At 38.5% G+C, this 24,899-nt stretch overlaps 1 protein-coding gene across 2 annotated transcripts in view; it reads left to right on the top strand.

The window, feature by feature from the left end:
- The window catches only part of LOC131144886 (high mobility group B protein 14), a 54,015-nt gene extending 29,522 nt beyond the window's left edge, over positions 1-24,493 (top strand). Inside the window, exons 3-6 of one of the 2 annotated variants that reach the window (XM_058093816.1) lie at positions 14,395-14,452; positions 14,562-14,606; positions 24,048-24,128; positions 24,238-24,493. In XM_058093816.1, coding sequence (XP_057949799.1) covers positions 14,395-14,452; positions 14,562-14,606; positions 24,048-24,128; positions 24,238-24,279 — 226 coding nt within the window. In that variant the 3' untranslated portion in view covers positions 24,280-24,493. Of the gene's footprint in view, positions 1-14,394; positions 14,453-14,561; positions 14,607-24,047 lie in introns of both variants that reach the window. The other variant, XM_058093814.1, reaches the window with a different exon arrangement.
- The last annotated feature ends 406 nt before the right edge of the window (positions 24,494-24,899 follow it).

The following is a 24,899-nucleotide window of genomic DNA, read 5'->3' as shown; positions in this document are numbered from 1 at the left end:
AAAAGACATTCATAGTAGTTGATTTGAATGGATATATTGTAAAGGATAATATAGGCTATGAGAGGATACATGGAGGCCATGGATGTGGAGATAAAAATGAGGCCAGTGATACAATTTTAGATTTTCCATGTCTTGAAGTTGGTTATATTGAATACTTGCTTTATAAAAAGAGAAGAACATTTAATAACTTTCAAGGTGGACATAATAAAAGCCAAATAGATTTCTTCTTGACTAGGAATGATGATCGTCTATCTTGTAAGGATTGTAAAGTTATCCTAGGTGAAAGTTTGGCTATACAACATAGAGTCCTAGTATTAGATATACACGTTAAAAAATGGAAGAGGAAGAGTAACATAAATCAATACAGGAGAACTAGATAGTGGAGCTTGAAGGGAGATAATATAGTAAAATTCAAAGAAAAAACTATCAAAGAGTGTGATTGGATAGTGAGGGCAAGGTGGATGCAAAGTTGTAGAAATATAGAAAATTTTGAAAAGAATAAAGAGGCAAGAAAAAATTATAAAAAAGACTACTAGTGAAGTTAAATATAGAGCTTATGATACTTTATACACTAGACTAGATACAAAAGAAGGAGAAAGATACATTTATAAACTTGCTAAGCTAGAGAAAGGAAATGCAAAAATTTTTAGGTGATGTAAAATATATAAAGGACGATAATGATAATGTCTTAGCTAGAGAAGAAGACAAAAGAGATGGGACGAATATACTTTGAGAATTTGTTTAATGAAAAGTAAAGAATACTACTGGAAGCAAGTATTCTAGAAAATTAATTTGGTTTTATGCCTGGGAGATCAACAACAGAAGCTATTTATCCTTTAAGGAGATTCATTAAAATGTTTAGGGAAAAGAGGGGGAACTTGCGTATGGTTTTTATTGACTTAGAGAAAAAGCATATGATAGAGTATCTAGGGAAGTTCTTTGGTAAAAAAGGGCAGCTTGGTGCACAAAGCTCCCATTTTTGCACGGTCTGTGGAAGGGGTGGACCACAATGGGTCTATAGTATGCAGCCTTACCTTGCATTTTTGCAAGAGGCTATTTCCACTCCTCGAACCCGTGACCTCCACGTCACACAACAACAACTTTACCATTGCGCCTAAGCTCCCCTTTGTTAGTAGGATAGACAACAAACTTACTATAAATTGTTCTACATTTATTTAGGAAACAAATCTGTCAAACCTACCATGAATTGTTGGATAGTTATTTAGAAAACAGATCTGTAAATATCTTTCCTGAATTAGGGGTCAATGCTTAATGTTAGGAGATGCGGTAATTAGGATGCTTAATGTTAGGAGATGCTGTAATTGGGAGATATTGTAATTGAGGGATATATTGTAATTAGGAAAAATGACTTCTATATAAGAAAAGGACCACTTTATTGAGGGTCATCGAGCAAATCTGACATGGTATTAGAGCCACTCTCTGAATCAACCTTGTATTTGGTCCAATTTTTGTGGTTCTATGCTCTGGTTTTCTGGTTTCTTGGGTGCGGGTTCTAGTTTGCAGTTTTTCTTGGTGAATTTTGAGAGATTCTAGTTATGGCTAACAACTCAAACTCAGAAGTTTTTCAAACTCGGTTTACAAGGAAGAATTATGTTGCCTGGGAGTTTCAGTTTTTGTCATGGAAAAGGAGTTGTGGGGTCGTTGATGGGAGTGATCCAGCACTTACCGATCCTACGAAGTTGGTTCAATGGAAGGTGAAAGATTCTCGGGTGATGACTTGGATTCTTGGGTCTGTTGATCTGCTGCTTATACTCAATTTAAGGCCTTACAAGACGGCTAAATCGATGTGGGAGTACTTGTAAAAGGTCTATCATCAAATCATTTTGCCTGGCAATTTCAATTGGAAACTGATCTTGCTGCCTCTTCCCAAGGTACACTCTTTGTTCAGGAATATTTATGTGGTTTTCAGAATCTTTGGGCTGAGTTTTCCGACATTGTGTATGCCAATGTGTTGGCCGAGTCTCTCTCTGCTGTTCAAGCAGTCCATGAAGCTAGCAAAAAAGACCAGTTTTTAATGAAACTAAGGCCAGAATTTGAGTCTATTCGTTCCAACCTGATGCATAGGGATCCTTCACCATCTCTTGACGTGTGATTTGGAGCACTTCTTTGAGAGGAACTATTAGGGATTTATATTGAAAGACATGCTTTGTGTAATCGGTTTTGAGTATTTATTAATAACTTCAGTTATTCCATTTTAATGAGAATCTTTGTGAGCAATGTTTGTCTGACATTATTTATTTAAATGCATGTGTCTTTTATTCTATATAGTAGGTGATCTAGTGTGTATAGTACGACTTTTACACAGAAGATTAGATGATCAGTTCTTATAGAATATAAGTTTATTGTTCACACTCTTAAATGAAATTGGACACACCATTGGTAGGACTCTAACCCAAGGTTTTAATAGGTCTGTCTCGACTATTGCGAATGGTACAGTTCCAACTCCTTGTGCTAGTACACTTTGTGTATATTGAACAAGATCGTCTTGGGGTAATTGTTTTTATACTGACTATATAAAACAATTAATACCTCATGGTTATTATGAGTGCTTATGCTCGTAATCTTGATATGATTATTGGACACGTGCATATAGTGTTTATTACTTTGATTCATAGAAGAATGAGGTTCTTTATGGGTCAATAAACTCAGTGAGTTAGGTGATGACATTGTGTGTATGCCTATATGGTGAACATTAATTATTGATGGAATCCACGTCCTGGTATCGGGATTTATGATACCCCCTTGAGGAAGTTTATAAGTTTTGATTGTGTCGAACCCTGAAGGTGGATTTTGAATCCGACACATCAAATAAGTTAAGTGGAAGGTCTCAGTGAATTAATATGTCAATTAATTAAATTGTCAGTAATTTAATTTAATAGACGGGTTTCTGTAATCTTTACGTGGGGAGATAAATAAACATTTAATTATAGGAACTTGAAATTTAATTTCGAATATAACAGGGAGTGCAATTATAATTCTTTAGTGCTATGAATTATAATTAACGTAATTAAGGATGAATCTGGGTCGGATTAAGAATTCTTAATTACGTGGGAAGCCCTAGTCATATTTTCCTAGAGGTCCCTGCTATAGCTTATATACACGCATTCCATTTAGCAATTAGGGTGAGATGAGCGAACTCTCACAGAGGTAGACGTTTTCGTGAGAGAAGAAAATCCTAGCAGCCGCTTATGAGCCCACTCCCTCAAGAGCAAGGTGTGTTCAAGGAATACAGTAGAAGATTCCTGGTTGTCTTCAACAGCTCGATTTCGTACTTGTAGATTCGGTATCAAACCAGATAGATCTCGCAGGTATAATCCTAATCACGTAATTAGGGTTTGCATGATCAGATTATTTTATTTTATCTGTATACACTACAGCTGGATCTTAGGGCTCTTCCGCAAGTCCCTTCAATTGGTATTTGAGACTCGGTTGATACTGTATATGGATAATAATACCATGTTCTTCGAAAATCGAACCAATATGTCAATTAATTAAATTGTCAGTAATTTAATTTAATAGACGGATATCTGTAATCTTTACATGGGGGGGGGGGATAAATAAGCATTTAATAATAGGAGCTCGAAATTTAATTTCGAATATGACAAGGAGTGCAATTATAATTCTTTATTGGTATGAATTATAATTAATGTAATTAAGGATGAATCCGAATCGGATTAGAAATTCTTAATTACGTGGGAAGCCCTAGTTATATTTGCCCAGAGGTCCCTGTTGTAGCCTATATACATGCGCTCTATTCAGCAGCTAGGGTGAGACGAGCGAACTCTCATAGAGGCAGACATTTTTGTGAGAGAAGAAAACCCTAGCAGCCGCTTACGAGCCCACTCTCTCAGGAGCAAGGCATGTTCAAGGAATACAATAGAAGATTCTTGGTCATCTTCAACAACTCGTTTTTGTACTTGCAGATTCGGGATCAAACTAGATAGATCTCGTAGGTATAATCCTAATCACGTAATTAGGGTTTGCATGATCAGATTATATTTTTTATCCGTATACACTACAGCCGGATCTTAGGGCTATTCCGCAGGTCCCTTTAGGGACATCGTCTTCTTATTCAATCTTCACTTCCGCAAGAGAATGCTGTCGCATATGCTGCTCAAGGCAAGGGGAGGGGTCGAGACATGCGTACGGTTCAATGCTACAGTTGCAAAGATAATGGGCATATTGCTGCCCATTGTGCTAAAAAGTTCTGCAACTACTGTAAACAGAAGGGGCACATAATCAAAGAATGCCCAATGCGTCCTCAAAACGACCCGTGAATGCTTATCATGCTACTGCTATTGGCCACACTTTGGATGGGGTAACTAGCATTCAAAATCTCGCTCCAGTGTCACCTTCCATTACTGCTACACCTGCCCTTACACCAGAAATGGTGCAACAAATAATTGTATCGGCATTTTCTTCTTTAGGGCTGCAAGGTAAGGGTACTATACCCTCTCAATCTTGGCATGTTGATTCCGCTGCATCCAATCACATGACCAGTTCTCCTGATATGCTTAGTGTCACAGTCCGACTATTTTCACACCCTTGTGAAGGGCCATGCGGTGCTAGCTAAAGCACTCTTGCTTAACTAGCCAGCTTATCGTTTACCAACATTCATCCATGAAGCACTTTCATTAACATTCATTCAAATAGCAGCGGAAACAATAAGCATTCATGAAAGTAGTGGCATGCAAGCAGTGAACATTGAAGCAAACATAATTCATTAACAACACCTCCGTTGACATGGTGTGTTTAGCGAGGGAGGCAAGTAGGCTAAACACGTTGACAATAGCTAGTGAGTTTTACAGTGACTGATGAACACTCACCCTCCCCTAAAGAGGTTTTTATGTGATTATCATCCTGGCACTAGGAAACATCAAAGTGATCGAGGAGTTATACTGCCTCATTTGGCATACAAAGACACTACTAGTAGAAAATAACATTACACTAGTATTTACATGATGGAAACCCATACCAAGCACACAAGATAAGCGGTCACAGGCAAGCATAATGCCCTGAACAAGCTTATCTCGTGACATTCTCCCCCACTTATGCGGTCGACGTCCTCGTAGACTTTGGTGGTAGGTACAACGATTGACTATCTTCCGTAGAAATCCAACTGATTTCTTTGTCATCGAGGCATTTCCACTTCACTAGGAACTTCTGCCGCTTCTTCCTTGAGGATATGAATTTTCTATCTACAAGGATCTCTTCAACTTCACGTCTGTCAGGTTGCACTATCTTCAACTCTGCTCTGTTCGGCTGACTTCTGCTCAGGTCATTGGTGTTGACATTGAATGGCTTGAGGCAGCTGACATGAAATTGCGGTCTTCTCCCCTGATTTGCCCACTTCTTCGTCTGCTTAGAAGCTTTCTCCAGATAGGCTCGGGCAAACTCTGCATTCTCTCTCCATTCTCTGGTAAAGATGTACGCCTTGGGACTCTTTCGTCTGTACGGCTCGCCCACTATGTGAGGTAACAGCGGCAGTTGGCCTATAACAAGCTCGAAAGGGCTCTTGTTGGTTGTTGAGTGCCTTTGAGCGTTGCCACAGAACGGAGCCACATCAAGTAGTTGCACGCCATTCTTTTGGTTGTCGTTGACACAATGGCACAAGTACTTATCTAGTAGCTCTCTGAATCTCTTCATCTGTCCGTTTGTCTGTCGGTGATAACTAGAAGAGATGTCAAGATGTGACCTGAATATCCTGAAAAACTCTGTCAAGAAGTTGTCAGTGAACATTGAATCTTGGTCACACATAATAACTTGGGGAACACCCCAATGTTTCACAATAGTTGTAAGGAACAATTGTGTCGTCTCCTTTGCCGAACAGTACTTTGGTGTGGCCATGAAAGTACCATACTTCCGCTCCCCCTTCTCTTGTTGGCAAGTGAGACAAGTTTTGGTATAATCAACCACATCATCCTGCGTGTGCGGCCAATAATACCTCCCCAGTAGTCTTGTCATTGGAGTCATTCCCCACGAATACCCTTCAACGAACTTCCTGCAGTATCTAGTAAGGCCAAGAAAGGAATGCAACTCCTTCACTGTCGTGGGGATCTTCCGTTCTTGAATCATCCTTACCTTCTCCATACTCCTTCGGATACGACCTTGTTCAACCACATGACCAAGGAATTTGTTGCTCCGCTAAGCAAAAGAACACTTCTCTTTCCTCACATCCAGACTGTTTCCCCTCAGCTTGTTGAACACCTTCCATAGATGCTCTTTATGTTTCCTCTGAAACAACACCGATGCTCCCAACGGTGCTTTGGAAGGGTGGACACATCCCGCTTCCAATTCATCAAGTTGTTTCCCCAACTCTACTATCTCTCGAGGCGCAATCTGACATGGCCCTTTAGCAGGTGGTTTCACTCTTGATAACAATTCGATCTCATCCTACACAATCCGTCGTGAAGGCAAATTGCGAGGTAGCTTATCTGACAACACCTCCTTGTACTCGTCCAACACCGCTTGGATGGTCGTAGGCTCTAGCTCTTGGCCTACTTCTTTGTCTACCACCACCGAGGCTAGATGTGTCTGCTCACCTTGACCTAATCCTTCATTGAGTTGTATGGCTGAAAGAGACTTCCCGTCGTCTCTTTCGTTGCAACGACTTGCACCATGCACGAGTGATCTCCCATTAGACACAGGGAACCAGCCAAAGGCAGCAACACTGCCCTCGTCCCCCTTAGGAACTCCATTCCTAGAATGACTGGAAAGTCATCCAATGGCACCGCTGTGAAATTCGCATGACCTTCCCATTGTCCAATCTTTACAGCCACTTGCTTGGCTACTCCCAAAGTAGGCTGGGCTACAGAGTCATGCGTCCTGTATCCTTCTTTAAGGATAAGTTGAGTCTCCATGCTTCCAATTGCGAAACAAAATTATGAGTTGCCCTCGTATCCACCATAACGCGGGTACTCTTCCCATTTATCTTCAAGTCCACAAACATTAACCCTTTTGCTCGTGTAACTTTTGGTGTTTTTGCCTGCTTTTCCAATGCGCTCACCAGCCGCACTGAACCCAGCCTTGGGGCATCTTCCTCTTCCTCCTCGCTTTCCACCCCTTTTCCCGAAGTAGAAGCTTGTAAGGTATTGAGTAATCCCTTGTGTTGAAGCTCACTCACTTTGTGAGATCCACTACACAAGTAACACGAAATTTTACTCTTCCCCTTTCCATTGGGTGTGTTGAACCCTTGAGATTACGAAGCTTTCTTTGAGGTTGATGATTTATTTCGGCTCTCCCACTCTTGGGTTTGCCTTTCTTGAAAGACTTTCCACCGTTTCCCTCTCCGCCAAACCGTTTGGACGAAGTGGTATCATCACCAGCGTAATCAGTCAAGTGTTCTGCAGCAGCTTGTGCAATTGACAAGTCTTGAACCCTTTGCCTATGAAGTTTAGTTCTTTCCCACGGTTTCATCCCCTCAAGAAAATAGAACAACTTGTCCTTCTCCGACATATCCCGAATATCCAACATCAAAGCAAAAATTGTTTCACATATTCCCTGATTGACCCCGTATGCTTGAGATCTCTCATTTTTCTCCTTGCATTATACTCAACATTTTCAGGAAAGAATTGGGCCTTGAGCTCTCTCTTCAAGTCTGCCCAACTATTGATTACATGGCTTCCATTTTCAATTTCTCTGTACTTGGTACGCCACCACAGTTTAGCATCACCAAGCAAGTACATGGTTGCAGTATCCACCTTTGCCTGTTTTGAGGCCATCCTCACAGCGCGAAAGTACTGCTCCACATCAAACAAGAAGTTCTCTAATTCCTTGGCATCTCGGGCATCCCCATACGTCCTGGGTTCTGGTACCTTGGTCTTGCTAACTCCCGGAGTGTTGGAGTTCCCCATAGCAAGAACCATCAGATTCACCTTTGCATCCAGATCAACCATCTGCGACTGTAAAGTTTCAACTGTATGGCAAAAGTCCTCTGACATGTCGCCTATCAAACCTGCTTGATGTTTTTGTGATCCCATCACTTCATAAACAAGTTCTCTCATCTGGGCCACCTCCGCGGCCACAGTGTTGGTTGTTGTCTCAACCTGTGCTTCCAGCACGTTGATCCTCTTAGCATTGTTAGGTGCCATGGTCATTTACCAAAGTTTTCCAAATCCAACAACAAAGGCAATCAAATTCACGTAGCAACTCAACCTTGGGCTCTCACCAAGTGTCATGGACTTAGCTCTGATGCCAAATGTCACGGCCCGACTATTTTCACACCCTTGTGAAGGGCCGTGCGGTGCTAGCTAAAGCACTCTTGCTTAACTAGCCAACCTATCATTTACCAACATTCATCCACAAAGCACTTTCATTAACATTCATTCAAATAGCAGCAGAAACAGTAAGCATTCATGAAAGTCGTGGCAAGCAAGCAGTGAACATTGAAGCAAACGTAATTCATTAACAACACCTCCGTTGACATGGTGTGTTTAGCGAGGGAGGCAAGTAGGCTAAACACATTGACAATACCTAGTGAGTTTTACAATGACTGATGAACACTCACCCTCCCCTAAAGAGGTTTTTATGTAATTATCATCCTGGCACTAGGAAACATTAAAGTGACCGAGAAGTCATACTGCCTCATTTGGCATACAAAGACACTACTAGCAGAAAATAACCCTACACTAGTATTTACATGATGGAAACCCATCCCAAGCACACGAGATAAGCGGTCACAGGCAAGCATAATGCCCTGAACAAGCTTAGCTCGTGACACTTAGCAATGTTCGTAAGTACACTGGTTCTTCTAATATTCAAGTTGCTAATGGCCATCTTTTACCGATTATTGGGGTTGGTGATATTGCACCATCACTTACTAATATTTTCGTATCACCTGGGCTTTTTATGAGTCTTATCTCAGTTGGACAATTAGTGGATGATAATTATAATGTTCAGTTTTCTTGTGGTGGTTGTCATGTGTCGGATCCGGTGTCAAGGAGGACAAAAGCGAAGTGGCCTAAAGTTGGGAGACTGTTTCCATTCCTAGTATCATTTATTTGGCTTGTACTACTGTTTCCAATAATAGTGAAGTATGGCACAAACGTTTAGGCCATCCAAACAATGTTGTTTTATCTCATTTGCTGAATTCTGGTTTGTTCGGAAAAAAAAAAGAATTCTTCTTTGCCTCATGCTTTGTCTTTTGATTGTTCTACGTGTAAAATCAGAAAAAGTAAGATTCTTCCCTTCCCTTCTTCCGGGAGTAGGGCAAAGTATTGCTTTGACCTAGTTCAGAGTGATGTATGGGGCATTACTCCTGTCATTTCTCATGCTCATTATAAATATTTTGTGACATTCAAAGATGATTATAGTCGGTATACTTGGATATATTTTCTGCGCTATAAGTTTGAAGTCTTTGTTGTTTTCAAATCGTTTCTAGCATATGTTGAGAATCAATTTACCACTAGTATTAAGACTTTACGATCTGATTCTGGTGGAGACTATATGTCTCATGACTTTCTTGAGTTTCTTCGTCACAAAGGTTTTGTTTCTCACCGCTCGTGTCCTTATACGCCTCAACATAATGGCGTGGTTGAGCGCAAAAATCAACATTTGTTAGATGTTGCTAGGACCTTGTTACGTGCATCGTCTGTTCCTCCTAAATTTTCGGTTGAAGCTTTGGCTACAGCAGTATATTTGATTAATAGGTTGCCTTCTAAAGTGCTAAATTTCGACTCTCCATACTATCGTCTGCATAAACAACACCCTAGCTTTCTTGACTTACACACTTTTTGGCTGTGTCTGTTTTGTGCATCTACCTCCACATTAACGTCACAAACTCTTTGCGCAATCTGTGAAATGTGCCTTTATGGGTTATAACTTATCTCAAAAGGGATTTGTGTGCTATGATGCTTCTTCCAATAAATTCATATATCTCGTAATGTCGTTTTCTTTGAGCATCAATGTTTCTTTCTTAGTTCTCTTACATCATCTCCTGCAGTTTCTGTTTTTCCTCACTTTGATGATTTGATATGCCCTCTTGAACGCTTCAAGCCTGGTTTTGTGTGTGAACGCCGTTGGCCAACTCTACCCGTTCCTGAGTTCGATCTGCCACCTGATCTTGATCCTGAACTTGTTTTGCATCCTCCTCGATGATTTGGCCGTGCTTCTCATCCATCGGATAGGTATGGTTTCCTTCATAACTCCTTCACGGATTTTTATCAACTGTGTCGATTCCTAATTCCTACTCACAAGCTGATAAACATGAGTGTTGGAGAAAGACTATGCAAGAAGAACTTCAAGCTCTTCAAGAAAATCGGACTTGGGGCATGGTCCCTTGTCCTTCTCATATCAAGCTAATTGGGGTTAAGTGGGTTTTTTCTATGAAACTTTGGCCTGATGAGTCTGTGGACCATTATAAGGCTTGTTTGGTTGCCCTTGGTAACCGCCAGGAGTGTGGGGTTGACTATAAGGAGACCTTTGCTCCTGTCACTAAAATGACCACTGTGCGTACTATTATTGCCATTGTGGTCTCTCAGGGATGGTCCCTTTGCTAGATGGATGTGAAGAACGCATTTCTTCACGGTGATTTACAGGAACATGTTTACATGACACCTCCTCCTGGGCTCTGCTCGTCATCGACGACGAATGTGTATAAGCTGAAGCGCTCTTCGTATGGTTTGAAACAGGCTCACTAGGCCTGGTTTGATAAGTTCCGGGCTACCTTACTTTGGTTTTCTTTCATCCAAAGCCAGTATGATTCCTCATTGTTTTTTCATATGACTTCTGTTGGTATTGTTATTCTGGTTTATGTCGATGACACTGCATCACTAGGACTGATTCTGCTCTCATTGATCAGCTCAAGCAGCATCTTTCATGATTCCTTCCATATGAAGGATCTTGGTCCTCTCCGGTATTTCCTCGGTTTGGAAGTTCAGTCCGACTCATCTATGGTTTTCGTGCATCAGCATAAATACACGGAGGACTTGATTTCCTTGTTTGGTTTGCAAGACTCCTCTTCAATGGATACCCCTTTGGAAGTGAATGTAAAATATCGACGTGAGGAGGGGGATCTCCTTCCTGATCCCACAGGGTTTCGACAATTAGTTGGTAGTCTCAATTATCTCACTATTACACGGCTTGACATCTCCTTTGCTGTCTAGCAAGTCGGTCAATTTATGCAATCTCCTCGTCACCTTCATATTGCAGTGGTTCGTCAAATTATTCGATATCTCCGGGGTTCCTCTCACCGTGGCTTGTATTCTCTGTTGGTACTCCTCTTCGCCTTGTGGCTTTTAGTGATGCTGATTGGGTAGGATGTCCTGATACTTGCCGGTTTGTCACCGGGTGGTGTATGTTTTTTGGTGATTCCCTTATCTCTTGGAAGAGTAAGAAACATGATCGTGTTTCCAAATCTTTGACTGAGTCAGAGTGTCGTGCCATGTCGGCAGCCTGCTCGGAGTTTGTGTGGCTCTGTGGCTTACTTGCTGAAATAGGTTTTCCTCGGTCTACTCCCACTCCTCTTCATGTTGATAATATGAGTGCTATTCAGATTGCTACAAATCCCGTCTATCACGAGCGTACCAAACATATTGAGGTGGACTGCCATTTTATTTGGGAAGTTGTCGATACTCGGGTTATCTCTCATCCACATGTCTCAAGCGACCTTCAGATAGCTGACGTATTCACCAAAGCTATGACACGACTACGTCATCAGTTTCTTGGTGGCAAATTGATGCTTCTTGATTGACCAACATAAATTTGAGGGGGGATGTGAGTAGGATAGATGACAAACTTACCATAAATTGTTATACATTTATTTAGGAAACAAATCTTTCAAACCTACCATAAATTGTTGTATAGTTATTTAGGAAACAAATCTATAAATATCTTTCCTGAATTAGGGGTCAATGCCTAATGTTAGGAGATGCTGTAATTAGGATGCTTAATGTTATGAGATGCTGTAATTAGGAGATATTGTAATTAACGGATATATTGTAATTAGGGAAAATGACTTCTATATAAGAAAAGGACCACTTGATTGAGGGTCATCGAGCAAATCTGACACCCTTGAGGTAAGTTCTTTGGCGAGTCTTAGAAAAGAAGGGGATATGCAGTAGATATACTGAGGACATTAAGGAGATGTATGATAAAGCAGAGACTAGCGTTAGAAATAGGAGGGGAATCTAGAGATTTTCCAATCACAATAGGCATACATTAAGGTTCTACTTTGAGTCCGTGTCTTTTTACTTAGTGATTGATGAACTTACTAGGAATATCCAAAAGGAGATTCCTTGGTATATGTTGTTTGCAGATGATATTGTTTGGATTGGTGAAAGTAGAAACATAGTGGAATCTAAGTTAGAACTTTGGAGAACTACAATAGAGTCCAAAGGTTTTAGGATAAGTAGGAATAAGACACAATGTATGAAATATAATTTCAGTGACGTAAGGAGTAGTGAAGAGAAGATAGCTTGATAATTTTGAAAATATTAGCACTAATAGATTTCGATATCTTGGATCTACTATGCAAGCAGAAGGGGGAATTGAAGAAGATGTAATATGTAGAATTAAAGCAAGTTGGGTAAAATGGAGAAGTGTGTCAAGCGTGTTGTGTGACATAGAATGCCCTTAAAATTAAAAGGAAAGCTTTATAAGATGGCTATAAGGCTGACTATGCTTTATGGTTCAAAATGTTGGGCAACTAAAAAACATGTACAAAAAGTAAAAGTTGCTGAAATGCAAATGTTAAGGTAGATGAGTAGTATAATACTAAAAGATAAACTAAGGAATGAGCATATACGCAATTATTTAGGCATAGCACCGGTAGAAGACAAGATGAGAGAGGGACGACTTAGGTGGTTTGGGCATTTGAAATGCAGGCCTAGTACAACAACTAAAAGGAGAAGTGAGTTAATTATTGTTTCTAGCATGAAAAGGGGTTAAGGGTAGAGCTTAAATAACTTGGAATAAGGTAGTGGGGAAGGATTTAATAGCCCTTAATCTAGCAAAGGAAAATGCTCTTGATCGGGTGTAGTGGTGAAAAAGAATTCATGTAGCCGATCCCACGTAGTGGGACTTGAGGCTTCTTCTTGTTGTTGTTGTTGTTAATTTGCTTTATGATGACAACACCTTTATCTTTTTTTGAGCTATTAAATCCTGATGTTATGATCATTCTATTCCTAGGAATATGCATTTCGTGAACCAAAGGTAACCTAAATGACATGAGCCAAATACAAATATCCTAAGTGAAAAAGTGAAACTAAATTTAGTTACCCATGCCAACTATATTAATCTCCCTAATCGGAAAAAAGAGCTCAAACTCAAGTTAAAGCAAACATGCATGCTAGCTAACGTTACGCTCTTCATCTTCACCCCTTGAATACTTAAACATATACACAAGCTAATTTTCAAAAGAACTTTGGCCACCTAATCATGAATAGAACTTTGGCCACGTAATCATCAATGGAACTCTTGCCAGTCTTAGGCTCATCATCCTAATCTTTAGCAGTCTCCACTATGACGACATAGTCTCTTCATAACGCAATTAAAATAAGAGTGCTCCTTTTGCCCATAATTCTTGCATTTAATAGGAAAATGCTAAATTTGCTTTGAATTGGGTAGCTTGGTAGGCGTGGAGGTAGTGCATGTGGAATTGATAGTTTCTTACAAGCATCCTTCCAATATTTGCTTTTCTCTTTGCAGTTTGAGCAAAGGCAGTGGCTTGATCAACTGAGTAAGTTGTAGAATTGCAACTCAATGTGTAATCTATCGCGAAGAACCTCAATGAATAATATGTTGTTTATCCTAGTCAAAAGAACATGAAGCAGCCAAATATTTTTTTTCTCCAAACTCAAGTATGTATGCCTAAACATAATTGTCATTTTGAGCTCATGCATAGAGCGTGAAGTACATCTATTGCTTATAATTGGTTGAGATGAACTTTTCTTCATCTTATGCCTTGTAAGATTCCACATAATTGGAGCTTGGCTCTGAAGTCAGCAATGATGAGCAAGACTATGCCATCAGGTAAATGTAGATCTTTGAGACAAATAATTGCCATACTAACTTTTTCTTTTGGTCAGACACTTCGATATGTAAATATATTTTCATTTGATTGAACCAATTGAATAACATCTCTGAATTCCCCTGTAGAGACAAAGTGACCTAATTTCATTGCTAGAAGCTTGCACCAAAATAGGTACATTTTTATGGACATGAACAATATATTAGTTGGTACGAGGAACATCAGTGTTTACAACTCTCTTTTAACTATACCATAATTACATTTATTTTGTCGGTTGTCTCTATTGACTGCCTTTGACTCAATTCTTCCTCCTTGAAAATGTGTGCGGTTGCATCTTTGCTTTGTTATTCGTTCTCATTCTAGTTTTTCTGTTTTTAGTATTTTGACCGATTTACTTCATTTTGAAGGGAGGATTTTCGCAAGGTATATCAAGAAAAAAATCCAGATGTCAAGTCAATGCGCGATGTATGTATTGGACATTTGTTGTATTCCTTTTCTTCTCCCTCTTCCCTTTCCCACACCACCATTTTTTTTTTTTTTTTTGTGCATGATGTTTGCAATATTGATGTTTCAGATTGGAAAGGCTTGTGGAGAAAAATGGAAAGGAATGACTTACGAGGTTTGTGATATTTGAGTTAACTTCTTTATACATGTGTGTCATTTACATGTTTGCGCCTTTGGTCAATTCTTGGTTTGTAACATAGTGCAATTCATGTCATAAACAGTGACAATTTGGCATAATTGAACAATGCAACAACAAAAACAACAACAACAACAGAAAACCTTAAGTCTCACTAGGTGCTACATGAATCCTTTATCGCCAATTCACTCGATCGAGAGCATTTTCCTCTATTACGTTAAGGGCTATTAAATCCTTCCTCACGACCTCATTCGAAGTTATTTTAGACCTGCCCCTACCCCTTTGCATTCTAGAAACAATAACTAACTCGCTCCTCCTCATAGGTGCTATACTAAGCTTGCGTTTCAAATGCCCAAGCATCTAAGCCGCCCCTTCTTTATCTTGTCTTCGATTGGTGTTATGCCTAAATTGTTGCGTCTGACTTATAACATTGGGAAGACTTTAAAATATATGACTCTGTTTCTGACTCTTTTACACTTCAAGATCGCCTCATCGAAGGTCGCCCTCTACTATTACTTGCCCCAGAATTGCCTCCTTGTTGGCTACTTGCAAACCTACAAGATTGGTCTCTTTCCCATTCCGTTTGTTTTGAAGCATAGAATGTTCGACAGTATGCGGACCTTTCATAGGGAGAAATGTCAGACGGGTATGCAATATCATCAACATCGTCCTCTTCATCAATTTCTTGTGGTTGCATCAAGTTCCCACGCAATTCTTTTTTATTTCCTCCATTCTTTCTATTTTCTTTGCCTTAGTTGCTGTTTTTCTTTCTGAAAAAGTTTTCATTTCCTACTTAACTTCTGGAGGTACTTTGTCATAGAAGTTTATATTATGTTGTGGGTCATAATTTGCTAAGTGCATTTTTAATCTTTTTGCACCACTACTCTTCATTTGTATTTTGCAGTATTTGCAAATAAATCCATTCTTTACGTTGGGCATTGGGTACCCATGTTCCTATGCTGAATCTTGTTCTGTTGTCTTCCTTTGGACATTTTTGCAGATATTTTGACTTTCCTACAAGGTTACAATAAATCAATAATTAAGTGTTAAATTAGTCAACAATTTGATAATTTGACTTTCCTACGAGGTTACAATAAATCAATAATTAAGCGTTAAATTAGTCAAAATTTTTAAAAAGAAATTATTTAAGATGTTTTATCAATACAAAATTAATAAATAAGGCAAAAATTAAAATATTAAATTAAATTTATGAAATTTAATAATAATTTTCAAAATTACTAATAAATTATGGAAATTAAATTATTCAAATAAATGAAATAATTTAAACTATAGTAAGCTTAAAAGTAATAAATTACTTTAATTTATTTAATTACTAGGTAATGATTAGGTGTTAAATTACTCTAAAATTATAAAATAAAATTATTTAGATGTTACTCTACAATTTTAAAAGAAAATGATTTAGATTCTAAATCAAGATAAATTAATAACTAAGAGAAATATTAAATCATTAAATTAAAATTAAAAAATTAATGATAATTTTTACAAAATTACTATTCAGCAATAAATTTTGGAAATTAAATTATTCAAATAAATAAAATAATTTGTACTATAATAAGCTAATAAATTGTAAATTAATTTAATTTTATTTAGCTACTAAGCTTATTATTTACTATTTACTAGCAATCTAGGATGAAGGGGGTAAACGGGAGAGGTTAATAGCGAAAATGTATCTGAGGGTCAATATTGTAAATATATTGGGAGGTGGAATATTTTAAGTAAATAAAAAATATAAGTAAGTTTTAAGTTAAAACTTAAAACCAGGCAACCAGCTTTGCCTATTAGGCAAGCAACTTTGCCTTTCTTTTTTGTGCTGCTATTCGTGGACTCGAGTCTCGACTTGGTCATGTTTGCACCTATGTGAGAGGGAGATTGCAGCGATGGGAGGAGGTTTTTCTGCTGGCTGTGACTTGGGAGATGGAGGTGGAGGGTGAAGCCCAAGGCTAGAGGGAGAGGGTCGAAGGGTTGGAGCACTAGAGGGGAGTCGAAGGCTAGGGCTTGTCAGAGTTTGAAGGTGGAGGCAGGAGGCAGCTGAAATCTAGGGTTTTTTTTTTTTTTTAAGTTTGAAGGTGGAGATTGGAAGAAGAAGAAGCCTTTTGTCAAGGACCTTGAGATATGTATCCTAATGCATGCTACAGGCTAATTTATAGAAAAAATTTTCCTTTTGTTTGCATTATTGTGTAGATATTTTTATTGATAGCCGGTAGGGTTTTGAACCTCTTGATAAATTTGTGGAATAGCTGGCTTGCATCTGCAGAGCATCTCTGCAAGATCTCTTTTTTCTTTGTCATGACTCATCGAGTAAATGAAGTAGTGAACTTAGATTTGACTCAAATCAATCTCCACTGTATATTCACGGGTTGCACAAAAAAAGCCAACAAATCACATGGGAAAAACAAAACAGGCAGAGAGCAGGACCTCCAATTTTTTTTCCCTACGATTTCTAGAAAATTTCAGGAGAATAGCCGAAATTTTTGAAATTTGGTTCGAAATTTACTGAAATCTCAAAATTTCTGGCGAATGTCTACAACATCAAATCTGTGTCTCAATTTCGTTCTGGGACGCCTGAAATTTAAGTCTTTGATCATATCTCACGCTTGTCTCTGGAAATTTTTTTCTGAGGTAGCCAATAAGTTCTTTCCTGTTATTTTATTTAAAGTGTGTACAATATAGTCTGCTTCTGGGAAGATGTGTGGGTGGGGGAGATTTTGTTGGAACTAAAGGTTCCTCGTCTTTTTAAGCTCTCTTCTCTTTATAATGCTCTTGTCAGTTCCTTTATTTCTTGAGAGAGGGGCAGGGGGGGGGGGGTCATTCTTCTTGGGATTTCCAATTCTTTAGGAATTTCAATGAAAGGGAGGTTGATGAGCTCACAACCCTCATTTCCTTGTGGACCCTCACATTCTCTCTTTTAGTGAGGATGAGAAAGTGTGGGAGGGGGATTCTTTAGGTATATTTACTTCTAAATCTTTTCTCTCAAACCTACTGAAAACCCATACTCCTAATCCTTTTCCTTGGTTCACTGCTGAACTTGGAGGGTTAAGTGTGCCAGGGAAGATTTTCAGGCTTTCATCTAGGCTGTGATTCTGAAAAGGATTAACACACATGATCTACTTCAGAGGAGAAAACCCTATTTGGCTTTCTGTCATGATATGTGCTTCATGTGTTGTCAAGACAGTGAGTCCAATGCCCATCTCTTCGTGCATTGCAACGCAGCATCGCCAGCTTGCGGCTTTGGAGTGGCCTTTTCTCTTTGGCTAGGGATAAGTAGGTGGCTCCATGAAAGGTGAGAGATTTGCTTTAGGTTAACTTCAGGGGCTTTGGTAAGAACAGAAATGGCAAAGCTCTATGTCGTGTGGCCATTTTTTTCCCCTTATCCTTTGCACCTTGTGGATAGAAAGAAATGCTAGGATTTTCAAAAGTCGATCAACTTCCTCATGACTTTGGTGGAATAGAGCGACTTTCCTTGCCTCTTGGGTTTCTTTAGGGGTCTTCCACTGTTTGATCTCATTAGAGACCGGAAGGCAGCACTTTTGTAGTGGTTTTTTGTTTTGTATTGTATTTTATTGTTCATAAATTGGTACTTTCCTTGTTATTAGTTCTTTTATAGCTTTTCTAGTTGGTTGGAGAGGATTCCTTATCCTCCATATTTTGTATTCCATTTTCCATTTTTAATAAATTATCTTCTTTTTTGTCCAAAAAAAAAAAAAAATTGTACTAGGAAACAAGATTCTTTTGCTACATATTGTATGGTAGCTGTCAAGGGAAATGGCATCAGAAGTTGATATGTGCAAAAATTTTTAACGAGACAGACTTGACCTAGAGTTGCATACAAATAAAGATCTAAAAAGAAATTCTGATGGAAGTTTTTCTCTTATGGAAAGCCCGATTGAGCCAAGAATTGGTTCTCGGGAGACTGACTGCGAGGAAGAAAGTGGTTCTTGAGAGGAAGGTTGTGTGTTGGAAAGGCTATTCTTATCTTGTGCTGCAATTGTTATTGATTTGGCATGGGGATTTTTGTGTGTTAGGCATAGGATAGTTGATGCAGGGGCAGCATCAAGGATCTACAACCATGAGAGAATGTAGGAGAGAAGGGAAGAAGAAAAAGAGGGAAGAAGTGGAGAGAGGAGATAAAAGGGGGAATCATGTTCACTTCAATTCAAATTCAACAATCACGTTCTACTTGGCTTTCACACACCATTTATGAGAGAACTTATAAAACATGAAATTACATGTATACCCCTAAAACTACATTAAATTACATACTTACCCCTAACATTCATAATCTTAATACAAGCTAGGGGTGTAATCGGTTTGGTGTGGTTCGGTTATGGGCAAAACCGAAAATTGAATCGAAAATTGCGGTTTTTGAATTTTAGAACCGAAACTGAAACCGAAACTGAACCGAATGTGTTGTCCCATGGAGAATCGAACATTTGGCAGTTCGGTTACGGTATTTTCGGTTTTTAACTGATTTTAAATTAATACAAACTGATTCCACTTCCACCAAAGAGGTATCCCAATAAAAGCCCAACAAATTTTGTGAGAGAAGCAACGTTTTTCTTTTTAATTGGGGAGCAATATTGATGGTTTGAAGTACTGTATTCACAAGAATCACAACTTCGGTTTCAACAAAGAGCAAGTTACCATAGTCATAATGCAAATATAGTGAACTTTCTAGACAGTCAAAGATTCAGTTCAACAAAAGAGGGATTTACTAAAAAGAAGAAGTACAAGGAGCAGGAGCAGCATAAGAACTTTGAACCCAACTGTGAGGAGTTGCGTGTGCAGAGCAGAGCAAAGAACTGAGAACTGGTGAGCTTCTTGGCTTCTCGTGAAGACTGAGAGAGTGAGAGTCAAGAGACGGAGAATCCGAGAGAGACTGAGACTTGAGAGAGGCAGAGTTGGCAAGTTGCTGATAGCTCGAAGGCTGATCCGACCCAAGAGCCTTATTTGAGGGAGGTCTGAATCATCTGATCTGAGGGATAGATAGATCTGATCCGAGAGTATGATCTGAGGGAGAGGCAGAGACTCAGCGAGTCAGCGTGGCGTTGGTGACTCGCAGTGCAGAAACCATAGAGAAATCGAGTGAAGCCCTAGTCCCCCACTCGGCCACTCCCCAACATATATATATATATATTAAGTACTTATATTAATTTATATATATATATTTATTTATTTAGATCGATTTTTATGTTGTTTGGGTTCGGTTATATTTTGAAACCGAAATCGAAAATTTAAGATTTTGGAAACTGAAACTGAAACTGAAACCGGAAATCGAAAAACCGAACCACTTGTGATTTCGGTCCGGTTTTCGGTAATTTTTGTACACCCCTAATACAAGCAAACTAAACACATAATTAAACAACATTTTAATCCAATAATTCATTTACCCTATTCTTCGACATAGGCCTCCAAATTGGGTTAGACTGATCCATCCAAATACCCGCTTCTTGTCCTACATCAATTCCCTCTCAAAAAAACTTGATGGAAATAGTACCAAGGAGTCCACCACCCTAAATATAATCATCTTGCTTCATAAGAAAGGAACTGATTGTACGCATCAACTTGGTGAGTGCAAGAGCTTGAGATGGCATCAAGTTATGCTTGTTCTTGTAAACGGTGAGGGAATAAGAATTCTCATATCGATCATGCTTAACGTCCTACCAAATAATCATGGACGAACCAAAAGGATATGAATAATTTTGATGCTTAACATCAACATTGCATTGTTTGCGTGATGGAACCAATCTTAAAGGTAAGCAAGCAATTATCATGAACCTTCAAGTTGGTATTATTCACCCAAGTGATTTTGTATGGATTGGGATGCTGATTAATTTCATTTGACTTTATCACAATTTATTTATACATTTGTACAACTACCAAGATCAATAACAAAAGCACAAAGCTGCTTTTGGCAAATCACTTGAGTTTGAAAGATGTTGGTTTGCCTCCAATTTTCCTTTTCTTCAACTTGTGGGAAGAGAGCATGTGTCGAAGCACTAAATAGATTTTCACATTGCCCTCATCATCTAAGTTATTTGGATCTCCGTTTCAGCTTCAATTATTTGAGTGCCATCATCCTCATCCTATTTTTCTGCGACATCCATGGTCTGGTTAGGGCATTATGTATGAAGCTATGATCACATCCTCTTGCCCTTCTATGTCAGCACGAGTAGCTAAATGATAGTATCTACTAGTGTATTCTGTCACTGTCTTTCCTTCTTGCTTCAAATCAAAGAGTTGGAGATGAAAATGCTGCTGATAATTGGGAGGCACAAATTGCTTCTGCATGGTTCGCTTCATCTCTTCCCAAATTGTAATATCACCAAATCTCCGCCTTCTAAAGATCTCTTGTTGTTTAATCCACCAAATTTGAGTAGTTCCCTTCAATTTTGATTAAACCAAATACTACTTTCCAGCCTCATTTATGTCATACCATTGGAAATAGTCCAAAGTATACGCCCAATCATCAAGTTCATCAGGAGAATTATCACCATTAAAATATGATACTTCTAATTTAATCCCCTTACTCAAATCATCATTTTATCCTTCACACAACTCAAAAGTATGAGGGACAGCAGCTATTCCACCATCTTGTTTGCTAGCAAAATCCATGGGCCATTTACTTAAGGCTGCAACTTTGGTTGTTATCCTATTCAAAGCATTGATAATAGTCTCCAAGGCATTTTCCATATTTTGTACCTTAATAGACAGCAATCCTACCTTTGCAAAAAATTCAACATTGGTTACCATGATGCATATTATATATCACAAAAGATTCTTAAACACTTTGCTAATAGTATCTATTCTTCCACTGCAAATCGTGCAAACCACAAATCTAATTCCCCGTGTTCAACAACTATCCCCTCGTTTGGTTTGAGGAATGAAATTGAAGCAAAAAAGGAATCGAGGGAGGAATGAAATTAAGGTAGGAATGAAATTGTTTTTGAAATGAATTTATTGTGTTTGGTTAGTAACGTAGAATGATTATAGGAATCTAGTTTCATTTTCTTACCAATATTTGGTGTTCTTCAATGACTTCTATAATGGAATGAAAACTAAGTTTTTATTTATTTATTTATATAAAAACCCCTAATACATAATTATTAAATTATTATCATTTTTATTCCCTAAACCGAAGGGGGAGGTATCTTTACTTCAATTTACATGTGATCTATAGAGTCCATGTAGAAATTAAACAAATTCACATAGAAAACTCACAAATGCAGCAATGCAAGCTGAATTTAATTGGTGGCAGTGACAAATCCATGCTCCCAAGTGCTGGTGGTTCAAGTGATATTTCAATTTCTAGCCTTTTATATCAAAATATCAAGCTTATTCACAAAATATCATGTCTGAATGAAAATGTCATGGAGCAAATCAAAATCTCAAGAGAAAACACCAAATTCTCGAGGCTGGAACAGTTTCTTGTGAGTTCGGCAGTTATAGGAAGTTGGAAACTATTCTCACGTGCATCACAGGCAGTGACTTTCCAGCAATGAAATTTGGGGCAAAGAAGATCTAGTAATGGGTATTTTGATGACGATGGTGGTGTGATGAGAAGCAAGCAGAGGTTGGGATTTTCAAAGGGGGATACTGGAATTGTTTCAGCCAGCATGTGAGGGCCGTCCAGTGATCAGATGATGGTGAAATTTTAGTGAACAGGGTTTTGGGGGATTCTGATTATGATGGTGTGGGAGGTGTCACGAAAAACCTTCTAGGAATGGGACGCTTGAAAAATGGAGGCAGGATATAATGTTTGGGAGGATTTAGAACTGTTTTTTTTTTAAATATAAAATTTAGGCTAAAATTTCAGGGCAGTAAGGATGGTTGAAGGGGATGAAATGAAGAATTGGGGTTTTACAGTAACAAAGAGAGGGAGACAGAATTGAGGAAGAAGAAGAAGAAGAAAAGAAAAGAAAGTTCAGATCTGAAACAGAGCAGGGGCAGATGGAGGAACTGAAATGGAAGACTGGAGATTGATTTTGGGCTCTGTACCCAGTGATGCAGGGGCAGCGTCAAGGATCTGCAGCCAGGAGAGAATGTAGGAGAGGAAAAGGGAAGATGAAGAAGGAAGAGGGAAGGAGAGAGAGAGGAGATACAAGGGGGAACCACACTCACTTTCTTAATTCAAATTCAACCACTTTCTACATGGCTTTCACACACTAACACATGAAATTACACATACGCCTAAAGCTACATTAAATTACAAACATGCCCCAACCCCCCTCCCTTCTTCCTGCACGTGAAGTACATAGTCCTAATACAAGAAAATTAAAGACATAATTCAACAACTAAGAACATTTGGGTTTAGAGCCCAATAATTCGTTGACCCTATTGTTTGACATAGACCTCCAAATTGGGTCTAAATGATCCACCCAAATACCCGCTTCTTGTCCCTACATCAATACTCATATGCTGTCAGGACACAGCACAATTCACAAGGCTTCATTTGCCCTTATGGTGATTCTCTTTTTCCCTTTTGATGTTTATTGTAGTGGTAGATGGAGTTTCTAACATGACCATGTGTAACACGGTCTTGGGTGACCATATGTATGAAAGACTTGGCCGAGGTTTGCTCCAGTTCGCTTGGAAATGTGAGGCCTGCCCATGGGTTATGCAAACAAGAAACAAGCTAGCCCATTTCTTAAGAGTTTTCAAGGACAATTTTGTTTTATAGGCAGTTGATTTTGTATGGTGGGAACAAAGATGAGGTATGGTCTGCCTTGAAAATTTATGAAACTAGCATTCCAAAGGTAGGTTTTCAGGTACAGCCCTAAGCTTCACCATTTTTGCATGCAGTGGCTGCACTCGGGACATTTGTGCACTTCTTCTTACGGTACAGATTTTTACTGATGCACCAGACAATGGCCATTGTTTCCTTTTTTAAAACTAGTAACAGAATTTTATTTAGCTCAATTCTAATTTATTGAAAGTATTTTATTTTCATGAATCTATTGGGTTGAATATGCAATGGGCTTAAATCTAGTTTTGGCTTGATTTGTTAATATTTGGTTGGCTATGGATGGGTCTGCATTGAGGATTGAGTTGAAGGGGTATGTCAGTGTGCTTATGGTTGCTTATAGAAGCCCTTGGGCACCTGACGGCATGAGCATCTCTTATCACACAAAATCGGAACATGATGCAATCAAAATGGATTTGGATTAGACTCCAAAATTTTGTAGTACTTCTAGGTGTACTATTTGTGCAAAGTGGAAGTGTAATGGAGGATGATATTTTTTTGAATTTTGAATGGTTTTTCTCCACTCATCTACTGTCTTTAGGCATTGCGATCTGGTGATTTTCTGCGTGATTATAATTCCATGCCTGAAAAGAGGTTTTAGATTGAAATTGAGAAATGATTGGAAAAAAACAATTATTTATTTATTTTCCATGATGCAGGAAAAGGTTCAGTACTATGACATAGCCACAGAAAAAAGAGCAGAGTTTGATAGAGCTATGGCAGATTACATAAAGAGAAAGGTAAAATTGTTTTTGCTTGATTTCTCTCTTAGCTTTACTAATAAATGGTATCGGGTTTTATAGAGGTTACCAATATTGTATGAAATGTTTTTAAAAAATTTCATTGCAGGAAAGTGGGGAGGACCAAGAATCTGATTGTTCAGAATATTAGTAGGAATGTCTTATTGTACAAGAAAGCCATTCAGTAGGAATCAGATTATGTACTTGGGGGTCAACAGTTTTGTATATTAAATTATGGTGTGATTCATCTCCTTCATTCATTCATTGGCAGTTGATGGCGTTCACCTTGCATCCCCAGTGAACTAGGGATCCAACTGGCTTTGTGATTTCCTAAGTAAATAGCTTAGATTTTCTCTCTCTCTCTCTCTCAGTAATCAAGATGGTTTTCTAATCTAAATAAAGCAAACAATCTCCATGTGTTTTCAAACCACCTTAAAATTTTGAAGTCACTAAATCTTCCGAGTTAAATGCGTAGTCTGAAGTTTTTTATGATTGTTAGATCATAACCTAAACATTGAGTAGATGAATTGACAGTTAGAACATAATGGTGAATTCTATTGAAAAAATTAATTGCAATTTAGGACACTCATATACAGAATATTTCTCAAGCGTCTTGCAAACTGTACGTGAGAAATGTAGGGTCCATTTAGTCTGAAAAATATTTTTTATTTTTAATTTTTTTAAAAAATTATAAAATATTTTTCTTTGTTTGGTTTTTTCAGGATTTGTGTTAAAAAGGAAAAAATTGACCCCAGTTTTCATTTTCATTTC

This window comes from Malania oleifera, chromosome 12 (genome assembly GCF_029873635.1).
Source record: "Malania oleifera isolate guangnan ecotype guangnan chromosome 12, ASM2987363v1, whole genome shotgun sequence".
NCBI lineage: Eukaryota > Viridiplantae > Streptophyta > Magnoliopsida > Santalales > Ximeniaceae > Malania > Malania oleifera.
This window is presented reverse-complemented; position numbering and strand designations above follow the sequence as displayed.